The 16,898-nt window shown below is 38.0% G+C and overlaps 1 protein-coding gene across 1 annotated transcript in view; it reads right to left on the reverse strand.

The window, feature by feature from the left end:
• The window catches only part of CTNNA3 (catenin alpha 3), a 491,060-nt gene that overhangs the window by 60,358 nt on the left and 413,804 nt on the right, over positions 1-16,898 (reverse strand). Inside the window, exon 14 of the mRNA XM_030487065.1 lies at positions 1,886-1,978. Coding sequence (XP_030342925.1) covers positions 1,886-1,978 — 93 coding nt within the window. The remainder of the gene's footprint in view (positions 1-1,885; positions 1,979-16,898) is intronic.

The raw sequence follows: 16,898 nt of genomic DNA on the forward strand, positions 1-16,898 counted from the left end.
TCAGATGTATTAACCATAGTTTATCTATAAATAATGGTCTCTTTCACCTCCCCACCAAATTCACTGACAGTGCAGATTATTTGTTATGTGTGTAATACAAGGAAAACCATATGCCAAAGGTACCTCTCCAGAGCAATAAACTATGCTTCTGCTCTCGATACCCAGCTCCCTACCTACAACAGTCTTCAGCATTTACTTACTGTTTCATGTAGTCATCTGGAAGTATGTGTTACTTATGTGGTTTTTTTTTCCAAACCTTTAAAGTTTCATTCCCTTTAAAGTAGTACTCTGTTTTAACTGAGAAATGGAAGACTACATATGTAAACGTGATCTTTTAAAGCTTTAGTGGATCTTTTGTTACTACACTGTGATAGTAAACATCTACAAACTTCTACTTCTGTTCTCCCAGTAAGAGGAGAAACTTCAAGTGCTTTCATTATGGGATATTTATGAAAATATGCAAACACAGCATCTGTACCTGTTCCAAACAAGTTGAAAGCATCCTACGTGGTTAACATTTTGAAGGAAAACCTTTCCTTTCTTAACTACAATAGAAATTTTAGCTTGTAACGTGAGGAAAATGTGCTAACATTTCCAAAGAGTAATTTAAATTGAAAAGGGCAGCTAGTATATTTTAATTGCCAATTATTTTTATTGAGTAATAAGATTGTATTAGGTGATCTTTCCCACAGCCATATTTCTCACAGTGTTTTAAGCATCAACTGACAATTAACATATAACTGATACACACGTATGCAACACAAGTGAACAATGTTCATTTTGGGTTGGGGTTTTTTTTTATTATTATTGGGGTCTTAATAAAGAAAATATTTGGTTTTGTTGAATTAAAAACTATGTGTCCTGAAAAACAGATATGAATTAAAATGCCATTTTCTTCACATAATTCTTTTTATACTGAAAAATTTTGCTTTTTCCCAGCTAGTTCTATAATTTATAATTTCCATAATGGGAATAATACTACAATCAATCAAGTGCGAGAGATCTGTTATTGCTCTAGGTATTAAGTAAAAAAAAAAAAATGAAGTAGACATTTCTGGCCCCATGGATCTTTTCACTTCAGAAAGTTGTAAACAGAGTACAGTTTTGCTGAAACACGATTTAAAACTGAAACATAAAGAAGATTGATGTTTCCTAAATGCATTGATTTTGTACTCAGAAACCTTCTGCTATCTCAAAAATGTTTTCAGGCTCTTAAAAACAATAGGCTCTTTAAAACAAAAACAAAAAACTGTAATGTAGTGAAGTCCTTAGGTTAAATGATGATACAACAGGAAAACCTGATTAAGCACTTCCAGAAACACTGAAATTGTCAATACTGTATTAATTTCTTTACGTTTCCTTATTAATTCCCTAGTTAAGCAATCACCTATAGAATAGGTTCACACATGAACACAGCCGGAAACGTCTCTAACTCATGCACTGCAATGGCTAAGTTTCCAGATATATCCCTTTCTCTTCTGTGCATGTGGATTTTCTCATACATAGAGGTTATTTTTTCTTAATTTGCATTGCAGGCTTCAGTGGTGTAAGACCAAGACACAAAAATTTCCTTATTAACCTAGTTTCTATTAGACCAAGACACATTTATGAAACTGTAACATGGCAGAATTTCATTCATTAAGTATAAGAATTTTTCTAATTTACATGTTCACCAAATATTTACCACCTAATTACACTCTTTTACTCTTTCAGGTCATATACATCAGTTTTATGTCCTCTCCACATTTTCACTGATCTATTAAGAGTTGAAAAAGATTTTAATGATTTGCTGCATGCCTTTAAGTGGCTTTGTAGGAACAGTATCACAATTAGCACTTTTCCTGTCATCGAATTATTTTTTTAAATCAACTGGTATAATACACACCCTGTCAGTTTTCCCTTCAGTCTGGATACTTGTACGACTACGCGCATCATGATCTTCTTCAAGGTCAGATACATCTTCTAGCTCCTCGGGTGTCTGGGAAAAAAAATACAGAAATAGATTATTCTCTTTCATGGTTAGTAACTTCAGTATTCATGCCAAACGTGTATTATAATTTGGTCTAAAATAACATCTGAAAAACAAAAGCCAGTCCTGTTCTAGCAGTGCACTGGTTACTGAATGCTAATTAAAATCAACTAATCAGACAGCTTTGAGTAGTTCAAAATAGCCATGCTTTAATTAAAGCACTGACTTTTTAAAGTTGGTACTTAGGTGTCCTGGGTTCAGCTTTTATTTTTCTCCTTCTTAGTAACTGGTGCAGTGCTGTGTTTTGGCTTTAGCCTGAGAACAATGCTGGTAACACACCACTGGTTTTAGCTGTTGCTAAGTAATGCCTACTCTGATCAAAGACTTTTAAAACAGACTCTCATGTTCTGCCAGTGAGGAGGGGCACAAGAAGCTGAGAGGAAGCAGAGACAGGACACCTGACCCAAACTACCCAAAGGGGTATTCCATACCACAGTACATCATGCCCAGTATATAAACTGGGGGGAGTTACCCGGAAGGCCCAGACTGCCGCTTGGGTCAGGCTGGGTCTTGCTCAGCAGGTGGTATTGTGCATCACTTGTGTTCGTTTTTTTTTTCCCTTTCCCATTTTAGTTTTATATTCTCTCCCCTTGTTATTTCCCTTATCATTATTATTATTGGTGGTAGCAGTAGTAGTTTTGTATTATACCTTACTTACTGGTCTGTTCTTATCTCAACTTGTGGGATTTACATTCTTTCAATTCTCCTCCCCATCCTGCTGGGAGCAGGAAGGAAGAAGGGGAGGAGTGAGTGAGCAGCTGCGTAGTTCTGAGTTACTGGCTGGGCTTAAACCATGACATTAGGGAAGCTCTTTTGTATTTAAATACTGTGTTACTGCTGCTAGCAAAGGTGTATTCCAAGAAACCTTTCATGATGAGAATGCATGCCTCAAGTTTTTAGATTCAAAACATTTTTCTACTTTCTACTTTCCTACTTCCTACTTTTCTAATACTGCTTTTCACCATCCAGAAATACTCATACACCTACCCTCCCATCTTCACATTAAACACAGATGATCTTGTAGGCCCTCAAAAGGGCCTAACATTTTTCAGTTAGTGGGAGTAGGAGGCTTCAGAATCCTGCTGATTTTTATTGCTACACTGACACCAAAGAGTGCTCCAAGTCAGCCAGGCACTCTGGGAGGGAAAGAGCACCTCTCCACCAGTTTCGAATGTTTCACTTCTCAATTCTATTAAGAAGCACAAGTTCCTGCATTAAAAGAAACATTACGTGGCCCTAATTTCCTATTTGTTTACATGGCACTATTTCATACACCACTGCCTGTTCCTTTTTGTCACCTCAACTGCCAATTAAGCAACACCAGTTTATTACATGAAAATACGTGTGTGTGTGTTATGATAATCGGCTATCCTTTTCTACTGTTTGTGATGTTTACTTAGGGCAGTCTGATTTTGCCTGTAGGTGTATAGGAAGAAGATATCAATTAATGACATCAAGCTACTGCCTCATAATGGAAAGTTAATCCCAACAGCATTAGGTAAATACACTTACACTTTATTCAGTATATAAGCCTTCCACAAACCTTAAACTATTATCCTTCAGTTACTCTATATGCTGGGAAAAATGTAAATTCTGTTTTTAGCCTTCTCTCTTACATATGCTCTCCTAATTCTGTTCTTCCCTCTTTTTTTTTTTTTTTTTTTTTTAAAAACCCATAAACTCCAAAACGAGTGATTTGGGCCAACTTTTACTGTGTATACTGATGTTCTGTAATGTACCAATACTTAAAAGAATCTGTTTTGGAAACATATGTTTTGGGTACTAATATCTTCAGCCATGCCTCAGCAGCTCCATCAAAAAACACTGTCTAAGTTATGACAAGAGGAATTGTCTACATGATCCAGGTCTTCACATTTATTTCCTCTTTCCCACTTACCAAGATATTATTAAAAAAATATTCTTCATCATACGTTCTGAATTTTATTAAAAATAACTTTGTAAAAAAACCATAATGAACATGGCTGTGCAAAGGAAACTTAAAAAAAAACCAACCAACCAAAACCAAACATTAAAAGCAACTGTACTCATATTAAGAAGACACTGCACATAGGCACACCAAACTTTTGGGCTTATGAACTATTTAAAAAATGGTACTTGTTCTGATGATGCAATAGGGAAACTCAAATTTATTAAGTACACTAACATTTTAAAGAACCAAAAATACGTAAAACTAGACTCCATACATAACTGGTGACAGATCTGCTGCTGAATGACCTACTACCAGCTTGACATCTAGACTTCCCACTAGAGAGAAATCCTGATGTTCTTAGTTTCCCAAAAGCCTGATATGTGAAGAGAGACATGACAAGAGAAGGACTATCAGATAACCTTACCAAAAGTGAGGCAGAAAAAAACCCTGGTCAATTCTTTCACCGTTTTTTCAATCATGTCAAACGTAATTTTTTAAATCCAGAACTGCTACATGTTCTCACTGCCTTTTTTTTTTACTGTCAAATTATTTATAAACAAGATCTGTTGAGAGGGACACTGCAGGGTTCTGTTATCTTATTTCTAGGTCCATAGCATAGTAATGGCACTACTTAAACTAAACAAATCCACCTGCATATATTGGTAGCATTTGGGAAAGCACCTGTGTGGCCAGAGGGTGGTATATAACCCACGAGAATTCCAACATCAGCCTTGAATAAAGGTTCAAATAGCACTCCATTACTTCAAGAGCACACAGATTTCTTTCACTGAAGAAAACAATACTTCCTATGAGGTAACATTGTAAGAAATAAGGAACTCAAAGCTGGTGCACATGCTGGAAGAAATATAATGCTGGTGATGAAAAATACACCTAGACTTCCTCAAGAAAACAGGTAATCAGTTTGGGGGGCAAAGATGAGCATAATGGTACGCTGGTAAAGCAGGAAAAGGAAAATTTATTTTCAGGCAAAGACTAGCAATGTGATGAAGTCTCTCAGCTTTACTCCTGGAATTAGAGACAGTAAGAATTCCACATTAGCCAAAAGCTACTTTCATGAAAAGTTGTTTGAAAACCTGCAGCGTGGAAGGAAAGTCACGTTTTGTTGTGGGTGGATATCCATAAAATAAAAAAACCCCTACCACAAACTCACTTAAATTGAAACACTTAAACACACTCTTTTTAGAGGAACAATAACAGAAAGGGTATTAAAACAGAGTAACTTTAGCTTCTCAGGATTACACTGGCCTTGAGGCAGTTAATAATAGCCTTGATTCAGTGAGAGGTTTATAGAAAAAAGAAATCTCTTTCTTTTTAAAGGTACATGATACCTGGTTACGACATAAAGAAATATATTGTGATTCTTAGGTTTTTCTAAATATTAGTTACAATTCCCCCCCCCACCCCCCCAGTGATCATAAAGTTGGATTCACAGTAGTAGGGCACCATTCCTTCCTGGGTGAACACATACTTGGGAATGTTTGACCATCCCACATTTCCAATGCAGGGGTTTTTTTTCTTCCATAAAACATGGAATACAAGATGTTGTAACAAGGCAGAATGGTTCATCATTTTGAGACAATCACATTATTTGTAAGTGAAGCGATTTAGACCACTGGGTCAGAGTCTAGAGTGCAAGCGGGCTCATCTTTGAGCCCCTCTGCCCAAATGTTGTCAGGAAGCTTTTTTTTCCCCTCCTTTAAATAATATATATGCCTTTTTCAGGTTAGTAAAATTTATTTGTGGCTGCAGTGAGAAGTTTCTTGTAGAAAGCCTATTTTCCTAGCCAAAAGAGTGCACTGCCATTGAGTTCTTCCAAAGTGATTTTCTCGGAAGTCCAGATCTGCCAGGTTTTGAACTACTGGTACTATAGAATTCACAAAAAGAACTTATCCAGGTATTAAAGAATAAGGACAAAGTTTCAAGCAGAAAGAAGTTATTGAGTTATTATACTTTAAATCACAAACCACAAATCATAGTAATTTTCAGACATACAGCATCAAAAATTGAGGGGGGGAGGGGAAAATAAAACACCACCATAATAATGAGAACAATAGAATTAGTTACTTAATTGTTTTCTCTCCTGGTAAGCTGTTTTATGTAATCCAAGATTTGTGATTTTTCATATTGCTTTCATGATCCAATATTTATTAAATACGTGAGACACACATGTATCTATTTATATTTATATGAATATTCCACGTGTAAACATATGGATAAGCCATATTGGGAAAACTGAACATAACACAACTCTCTGCTGGTTTGGAATTCTACACTCACTCTGAATGTTACAGTAAGAAAACGTTACTGCATATTTGAACTGCTATGGACTACCAGTTTGTAACACAAAACAGGGTGCTATCATCCATAACCACAAATTTTGCACAGAAAGAACAGCAGAGCTTAAGTACTGAAATAAGAATCTGAAAGGAAGGAATGTGAGAATATTTAGGGCTCTGACATAAACTGTACATAACCTCTGACATAAACCGGAGTGTTGGCAATTGCAAGTGACAGAAGAGGAAGAGGGTTGGGTATACACAGTCAGTGACAAGATGAATACAAGACATAAACGGCAAATTCACTATTAAGACATGACGTATGGAATTTCCAGTAGATGTAAGGAAGAAAGTTGAGGTAAAATGAAGTCCTTTGCAAGACTCTGGCTGGCAACAACCTACAAATCCATGCATGAAGCACAGTGGTTGAATGAGTTCAAAACCAGACCTGAACAGGAAAATTTAGAAAAAGATTTCCAGCAGCCATAGAGGCATAACTCTTGAATGGTCTTCCCTAGGGGTGCTGGAGGAGGGAAGAAATCAATTGTAAGATGTAGCCTGAGCAGTCTACAAACAAGATTTTTTTAACAGCTGGCTGCTAAAAAAGAGCAGAGGTATGAGACAGGACAGGTCACCTGTCCCAACCTCCTGGCCCAAGATTCTTAGAGAGATTTCGGTCATTTGTGGAAAGCCATTGTCGACCCCAACAGAAATGCATTCATGTATGTCCCTACACGTTTAAGACTATAACTACAGGACTCCTACTAACATGTTCCATGGTGGTGTGCATTTCTTTCCAAATATTAATGATTGTAACAAAATTTGCATTCTCAATGATTCTGCTACTGAAGACTCACAATCGTATTTATAGCCATTGTCGTGGTTTGAGCCCAGCCGGTAACTCAGAACCACACAGCCGCTCGCTCACTTCCCCCCCCCCACTTCCATCATTTCAGCTGTGGAAAAACTGTCCCAGGAGTTCAAACAATTGAGAGACGATTTATCCGATCTATCCAGCTCTCCACGCGTACCAACCCATGTCTCAGCTATTAAGAGAAGGCGCCCTACTGCTCGAGAAAGAAAATATACGAGGTACACGCCACGGGCCACCCTATGGTTTTACCTGCGGGATCATGGAGAAGACATGAGAAAGTGGAAATAGGACAGGACAGCCATGTCTATAATTGATGAATAATACACCTTCCTGGTATTCAACTTGAACCTGCAACAGCAAGTTGTCACTACTGTGCATAGGTGATTTCAGGCTATGCATTACCTTTTCATCGAAATAGGATGTTCCTACGACGGGATGGCCGTGGGTAAAACACACTCCGTATGTTTGCCAACATGCTGATCCCCAGCACAATCAGCAGGCAGGTTTCAAGGGTACTCAAAGGCCATCTAAAACCTTCAGAACTCTCAATTGCTGTTGCAAATAGGCTGGTGGGGGAACGGGGGGTGAAAGAGAATGCTTCCTTCGTAAGTTTACCCCCCGAGGAGAAAAAAAAAGATATGCAATTGCTAAAATATTTCATTACATACCTCCCAATGTATAGTGGTGATGGCCACACTGGAAGCACAAACCAGACCAGTTTCATGATCAATGAGTCTATTGTATTACAAGTCATTACCATGAAGTACAGTGAAACAAGAACCTTAGCCCAGGCCCCCCAGCCGATAAACGCTAAAACAGCAAATAGTGGCTGTAAGTAAGGTACAACATGCTGAAACTCTGAGATCAAGCGCAACACGTCTGAGAGCCAAATAATCACCATTGTGACGAGTAGTAACAATGAATGCTTATCACAAATATGATTAAACACACTCTGGTCAGATCTGTCGTTATCTCAACCTTTCGAGCCCCACGTTGGGCGCCAAAAAGAACTGTCGTGGTTTGAGCCCAGCCGGTAACTCAGAACCACACAGCCGCTCGCTCACTCCCCCCCCCCCCCCCCCTTCTTCCTCCCCCCGCTCCCGGAGGGATGGGGAGGAGAATGGGAAGAATGTAACTCCCACGGGTTGAGATAAGAGCAGTCCCGCAACTAAGGTATAACACAGAACCACTGCTGCTACCACCAATGATAATAACGATTAGTGAAATAACAAGGGGAGAGGATACAATTGCTCACCACCCGCCGACCGATACCCAGCCCGACCCGAGCAGTGATCTGGGCCTTCCGGGTAACTCCCCCCGGTTTATATACTGGGCATGACGTGCTGCGGTATGGAATACCCCTTTGGCTAGTTTGGGTCAGGTGTCCTGTCTCTGCTTCCTCCCGGCTTCCCCTCCTCCCTGGCAAAGCATGAGACTGAGAAAGTCCTTGGTTGGAATAAACATTACTTAGCAACAACTAAAAACATCGGTGTTATCAGCGTTGTTCCCAGGCTGAAAGTTAAAAAACACAGCACTGCACCAGCTACTAAGCAGGAGAAAAATGACTGCTATAGCTGAACCCAGGACAGCCATGTCTATAATTGATGAATAATACACCTTCCTGGTATTCAACTTGAACCTGCAACAGCAAGTTGTCACTACTGTGCATAGGTGATTTCAGGCTATGCATTACCTTTTCATCTATGAAATGAAAAACACTCTCTGATAACAAATACTTAGCTGCTTTTCTACTAGGACTTTAGAGAGAGTAATTAATAAAACCAAGGCCTGGTCTTAGTCTTTGGATCTTTTATCAGTCTTTCCAAACTGGGTGCAAATCTGCTCTTTGGTTTATTTGCTTTTTAATCCAAACTTTATAGAACTATGTGTCTGACTATGCTCTAAAGCATTTTCTCCAAAGCAAGGTTTTTTACTGTCCTGGTTTCAGCTGTAAGAATTATTTCTCTTCCTAGAACCTGGTACAGCAATGTGTTTCAGCTTTAGTCTGAGAATAATGCTGATAACACAGAGAATCACAGAATAGCTAGGGTTGGAAAGGACTTTAAGATTATCTAGTTCCAATCCCCCTGCCATGGGCAGGAACGCTTCACAGTAGACCATGTCATCCAAGGCTCTGTCCAACATGGCCTTGAACACTGCCAGGGATAGAGCACTTATGACTTCTTTGGGCAACCTATTCCAGTGCCTCACCACCCTCACTGTAAAGAACTTCTTCCTTATATCCAACTTGAACTTCCCTGTTTAAGTTTGAACCCATTACCCCTTGTCTTATTGCTACAATACCTGATGAAGACGCCCTCTCCAGCACCCTTGTAGGCCCCCTTCAGATACTGGAAGGCTGCTATCAGGTCTCTCCTGCAGGCTGAACAGCCCCCACTTTCTCAGCCTGTCTTCTGTTGGGAGGTTATGGAGCTCCCTTATCATCCTCGTGGCCCTCCTCTGCACTTGCTCCAACAGCTCCATGTGCTTCTTACGTTGAGGACACCAAAACTGGACACAGTACTCCAAGTGAGATCTCACGAGAGCAGAGTAGAGGGGCAGGATCACCTCCTTCGACCTGCTGGTCACGCTTCTTTTGATGCAGCCCAGGACACAGTTGGCTTTCTGGGCTGCAAGCACACACTACCGGCTCATGTTAAGCTTCTTCTCAACCAACACCCCCAAGTCCTTCTCTGCAGGGCTGCTCTGAATCTCTTCTCTGTCCAACCTGTAGCTGTGCCTCAGATTGCCCTGACTCAGGTGTGGGACCCTGCACTTGGCTTGACTGAACTTCATGAGGTTGGCATTGGCCCACCTCTCAAGCATGTCAGGGTCCCTCTGGATGACATCCCTTCCCTCCAGCGCATCAACCAGACCACACAGCTTGGTGTCGTCAGCAAACTTGCTGAGGGCGCACTCAATCCCACTGTCCATGTCACCGACAAAGATGGTCCCAACACCAACCCCTGAGGGACACCACTTGTTACTGGTCTCCAGTTGGTCACTGAGCTGTTGACCGCAACTATCTGTGTGTGGCCATCCAGTTGTTATGTAGCCCTTACCCAATCAAGGACTTTTCAGTCTCTCATGCTCTGCCAGTGAGGAGGAGCATAAGAAGCCAGGAGGAAGCAGAGACAGGACACCTGACCCAAACTAGCCAAAGGGGTGTTCCATACCACAGCATGTCATGCCCAGTATATAAACTGGGGGGAGTCACCCAGAAGGGACCGACTTCTGCTCGGGTCGGGCTGGGTATCTGTCAGCGGGTGGTGAGCATATCGTGCATCACTTGTGTTTTCTGAGTTTTCTTTTTTGTTGTTGTTTCCTATTATTTTATTGTTGGTATTATTTCTATTCACATTATATTTTACTTTATTTTAGTTATTAAACTGTTCTTATCTCAACCTGTGGTTTTTAAATTCTTCGGATTCTCCTCCCCATCCTGCCTAGGGAAGGGTGAATGGGGCAAGGGGGTGGGTGAGCAAGCAGCTGCACAGTACTTAGTTGCTAGCTGGGTTTAAACCCTCCTCAAAATTAATTATCCAAACAACTTTATCTAGGTCATTCGCTTCTGAAGATCACATACACTCGTGAAGCCATCAATCTTGGAAATAAAGGGTCTCAACTGTTAAAAAAATAATGCAGAACCAAGTCTAAAATCTCAAGATATATAATATAAATGAACAAAGAGGAATCATGATTTGAAAGAAGGAAACTATCTCCTCTTATCTAACATTCAATTAAATGCCAAACTTTAAACTGTCATTATATGCTCCTGTGCTTTATCTTGGTTTCAACACCCCCTATCATTCTTTTTCCCAAATGAATACTTAAATGCAGTTCAGACTAACACCTTAACAGGAGCTAAGTTGATGAGTGATGTCTTTTTACACCACTACAAATACATAGTTATTTGCAGAATGTAAATCCCACATCAGTAACAGAAATGCTTGTATGCACCCTAGGAGGACCAGAATTCGTCCATCATGTTCTTCACTGAGTACAAGTTCAAAGAGATTATTCTACTCTGGACATCTGACTAATGGCTCTATTTAAAAAATTTCATTGTGTCAAGCAGCATGTTATTCAGTGTAACAAACTATGGTAAATGTGTCTCAAATGGACCCTCTGCAAATATTTATCTACCATCTGATATTTTTGTGCATTAGTCACAATACCACCATTATCCCACCCTTAGTTCTGCCAGGTCACCAGCTGCCAGAGAAAGTGTTTTGATGCTCTAGAGGGAGAACAAGAAATTGCAAGCATTATTTATTTTTCTACTTTATTTATTTTACTACTAAATTAGTGAGAACTTCATATTTGCTACCTATTCTCTAAAAGCACTTTTTAGGTTTTTACTAAAAGCAGTTACTTTGAGTGTTATTTTGAAAACAATAAACCCCACATTATAAAGGGCAAACTTAAAACCTGTGGGTTTAATTTGTCAATGTTGTGGCATCTCAATGCTATGGTTAATACTATCCCCTCTAGTTGTCATTAAAAATGATCATGTCTATTCTTTAAATCTCTTCTTGGCACTTCCCTTAAGTCTTTTGCATGCACATTATTTGGAATATTATGAATATAAAGCTAACAATGACTAACTAAGCCAGAGATCAGAACTCTGTTAGTAGTATTTTCACCAACTGCTGGCAAGGAATTTGTCATCAAGTAATAGTAAAATCATTATCCTGCCATAGCCTGTACACATTACAGATATTTTATTTTCAAATGCAGGTGATAAACAGTTCTTGCTACTAACAGAAAAAGTTGTGAAAAAGATCTTTTATATATATAAGCTATAATTTCAGGTAAGATTAGTGGTAAAAACAAACTTTGGTGAAGACCAAACAGTTTAATTAAGAACAAATGATGACCCTCAACACTGGAAGATGAAAGTATTTTCAATAAAACAAGATTAGGTTATATGGTAAACAGCTGAGGTTTTAAAAATAACAAATGCCTTGATCTCATAGTATGGTGCAAAATTCACCTTATGTCTACTGGACGCTAGGAGGTTTTGTCTGCTTGTTTAACAAGAAGCCAACTTATTAAACTTGGCTTAATCATCTGGATTAATTTAAAATTAATCACCATTAGAAATAGATAGATAGATCAATAGCTTGACTCTATGTGACAATTCCTGTGTTCTCAGTTCTCACTGAGCATACATTAAATAACAGTTTTCTCAATAAATGGCCTGAGATACAGGAAGGATGTGAGCAGAGGAGCCCAGTTTAAAAGTCTGAAGTGAAATTTTTGAGAACTGCCGTCTGAAAACTCATTTGAAGTAGAAACTGTGAAGTTGTCAGAGCTGAGCAGGCTGGCACAGAGAGTTTTAGCATCTATTTTCTAAGGTTTTTTTGCTGGAAACCTATATTTCAGGTGCAGTAAGACAAATCCACTTCTGTGAACAAGAGATTTGATATTATGCTTTGAAAACATGTGATACAGCCTTCCTACAGAACTCTCTTTCTTTCCTAGAAAACTCAACTTTTTCATGAAGGAGAGTATATCCCAAAGCCTCATTCCCAAAGCCAAAACAAAAAAAATTGTTTCATAGCTGACTGAATGCAGGTAAGAAAACTGAAACTGCTTTCGGAAATCATCAGTATTTTAAAGTTAAAAAAGGTGCAGTGAAGATCTCAAAGTCTGACTGTCTTAAAAAGACATTTCAGGGCTCAGAAAGGACAAGAAACGAGAGACAGAACAAACAATTCTGAATTCCATAAGAAACGTAGGTTTATCAGATGAATAAAGCCTGACCAATGGCAGCCCCTGCATCAAAAATTATTCTCTTAACATGCCAAATCCATCTGTTTCTGTTAAATGAATTATTAAAAAAAAAAAAAAGAAAAACAGAAAAATCCCTTGGATATATGAGTATGTTCCTGAGCAGACAACTGCCAATGAGAAGTAAGTTTCTCAAACTGGAATAGATTATCTACAATCTCAAGATCTGTTCAAGTCTCTTCTGTCTCAAGTGACTGTACTATATGACCTGCATGTAAAATATAACATCTTAAAAACAGGTACATAGAAAAAGCCTGTCAATCAAAAACTTGTGCATAATTGTGAAAATACAATACCTAAATGTATAGCCAACTTCTGAATGCACAGGAACCACTACCATCATCCTTCCCACAGATCACCTACGACTTCTTGTTGAAATGTAAACTTCTCAGTTTTAGCAGATGTTCCTCCCAGTCACTAAGACACCAAAAATAAAACCACCCTAGCCATGAATCATATATCCATTACTTTAATTCCTGCTTTTAATTATCCAGAGGCTTCTGAAGCCCAGGACACACATCCAGCCACATTTAGTTGTTCAGTAACCAATAACTGTTCAACTAAGCGATCAGTGTCAGTTGACATGGAACTAAATAACCCATTAAGCACATCATTGTGCAAACCAGCCTTCATGCCACAAATCAGTAATTAAATCCCACTTTATTATAAACTAGGTTCCCCAAATGAAGTGGAATTAAGCACATACACACATCCAACCACCCTCAAAGAACACTATTTCAGGTCTTGTTTCTGAACAAATTACTTATTACACGATTTTGTTACAATTTTTATAGGTGCTAAAGAGAATCATAGAGCAACATCTTTTTAGTTGTATGTGTACTGTTATTACTACTGCATTTAACAGTTCATGGAAAATTCTTGGGTTTGTATGTGAAATGATTTCTTTAACTTGGGAAGGTTTCATGACAAGAAGTTTCATGAAACAAGGCAGCAAGGAATACTCCCCTCTAACACATCAAATAAGAAATTTTTTCAGATCAGTATTTTCCCTTTGTGTATTTTTTCACAATATGCAGCTTTGACAGCCTCCGGAGGCCAGTGAAATGGAAGGTGAGATACTAGCATAACTCTGTCCTTTACAAACAAATACTGCCATAAATAAAAATGATACGAAGACACAACTTCCTTAGTATCTATCAAAATTTAGCAAATTCTTACTCACAGGATTTGGTTTTCCAAATGTCTAAACTGAATCCTGCCCCATGCAGTTAGAGCCTATTCTCTTTGTATCCATTATGATGAACATGTAACAGAAATTTTCTCCTTAGAATCACAGAATCAACTGGGTTGGAAAAGACCTTCAAGATCATCAAGTCCAATCAGTACGGATCTTGATGCATAGATCCATATGCAAAGGACTATGGATCTAGGACTTTGCAAAGTCTAGCACTAAACCATGTCTTGTGCAACATTTTATGTAACTGAAAACTGCTATCAAATCTTACCCTTCTCTCTCCCCTTCTGTTCCTCTATTCATTAGGCTAATTAAGACTAACCCATTCAGTGTTTCTCTCATTGGTCACATTTTCTAATACTCTGATTATTCTAGCTGCAATAAATCAGAGTGCATTTGCTTAAACAACTAGGAAATTCTGGAGGTGCTCACTGCTCATCTTGAGATCATAAAACCACACTTCCCTTATTTTTAACTAAGGTACAGAGTAACTGCAGCCAATTGTAACTCTATAAAATCTTGCTTGATTGCATGTGGTGAAAGTGGTCTTTCAGAAATTGCCAGTATTATCTGACTTGAACAGTAAGTGAACAGTAAGAACTAATGAATCTAAATATCAATTTAGGCTGGTTATGGTTAATTCCAGCAGTAACTGGAGCTATCAGCAATATTTTTATCCCATGGCAATGGATGTAATTTTTTTTTAATTTTTTTAAAAAAAGTCTCTCTTACTGGAACAGAGCATAATACAGACTTTTTTTTCCTGAAAAAAACACCTTTGATAAATACTTGTTATAAAAGTATTAATGAGATTCATTTGGTTTGTCAATGGTGCTGCCTACCCATAATTTTAAGTTTTCATGGAAACTGCTCAGCCACGTAAGTAATTTCAGTAAAACCCTTTCACAGTCAGTAAATATTAGAACTACATCTGGTTTCAAATCTCCTGAAGAATTTTAACTTTCGCAATGAGAACAAACCATCCTGATACACAATGTTTTATCCCTTTTATGAATAGAGGCAAAAGTTTTTGTATGCTTTCATATGACCTCCTATTCAGAAAAATAGTGAAACAGATTCTAGATGAATCTATTAACATAACTGGTTAAAAAATTATACTCCAAAACAGTTACTAAAATTAGTCTGTCAAAATGACAGTGTTACCAAGTAGAATTCAAGACACCTGCACTAAGCACAGCATTTTCATAAAAACTTTGTACAATTGAATAGAGTGGGCTTACTAAATCTGCAGGTGAATTACTGAGAGAGACTGTCATTATAAAGCCAGTGTTAAAATGTAATGTATCTTGACAAACGGACTGAGAAAGGAAGATAGCACAGTAAGAACAAATGCAAAGTACTGAATTTAGGCAGGAAAAATCAACTGTACAAGTAAGAGACGGGAACTAAAGTGGCTAATAAGAACACTATAGAAAAACTAAGAATTACAGTGAATCACAGGCTAAACAGAAAGCAGCAATGTCACATTCTTGAAAATAAAGGCAACCAGATTGTTGCAAGTATCTGACGGAGCACAATCAGTAAGCCATATGAAATAAGCCTTCTACCAAACTCACAGCTGAGGCCTCCACTGGAAGTACTGTACCTAGTGTTGGGCACTGCACTTCCAAAAGGAGGTAAACCAGCTGAAGAAAAGGATCGCAACAAGAATGAGCATGATACAAAAATAAAGAGTCTTTAAACATACAAGAAACAAGAAGTTCTCCACAGCCTTGATGGTCCAGACAAGAAGTGCTTTAAGCTGCCACAAGAAGACATGTGAGGTGGATTTTAGGAAGAACTATCTAAATTTAATGAAGGAGTAGAACAGATTGCTTGAAATCACCAGGGAGTTTCCAGCTGTGTGTAAGAACAGGTCAGACAAATAAACATTGAGAATTATTTGAAGTTAATCCTAGTCTGCACAGGAAATGATACTGGTAAGAGTACCACTGTGCTTGAACTACTGAACTGTAACTGGACATGCAGGAAGTAGAAGCAAATATTATACAAGATTCAAGTCTGTAATTTTTGTCCTTTTTTTAAAGAAAACAAAGATACTTTGTTATGCACAGACCACATTATGGGAACACCTGCTGTTAAGAGTACAAATCAGGTCTTTATAAGAATGATTTAAACACAAACTGATACTACCTGATTAGAATTACCTTAATTCTAATTAGAGAGTGTAAATCCTGAGAAATAGATGAAAAAACATGCAACAGTCATTGCATGGATTTCTTCATTAATACAGCACAAACTGTGAATTTGTTGCAGGAGTTATTACTGCTTGAAAGTTTAGAACGGGACTTGCAATATTTAATGTAATGTAAAAACCAGACTTACTAAAAAAAACAGACTTACACAATTGAATAGATTTTGCTCATAACTGGTCATAGATCCTTGATTCATACAGGAAAATCACTTTTGAAAACAGTGATCACATAACTGATACTCTAATTCATTTATATAAAATTATCTGCCTTAATTTATATGTTGATCAGAAACCCAGTAAATAATTTATAACCATTTCAATCATCCAAACTCTAAAATTTTCTTTCATGCTAAATAAAAAACAATCTACTTGCTGATTTGACTAAAACTTTTGTTTTCTTTTATGGAAATACTAACATATCAGTATGCATATATATGCAAGTAGTACGGGTGTTTAATGCAGTGCAAGATTTACTATTACTAATTATTGAGATACCATGAAAAAACACCCCTGCTTGCTAAATATACACTATGGATGATACAATGACATATTATTTAGATAC

Source organism: Strigops habroptila, chromosome 5 (assembly GCF_004027225.2).
Source record: "Strigops habroptila isolate Jane chromosome 5, bStrHab1.2.pri, whole genome shotgun sequence".
In the NCBI taxonomy this organism is placed as follows: Eukaryota; Metazoa; Chordata; class Aves; order Psittaciformes; family Psittacidae; genus Strigops; species Strigops habroptila.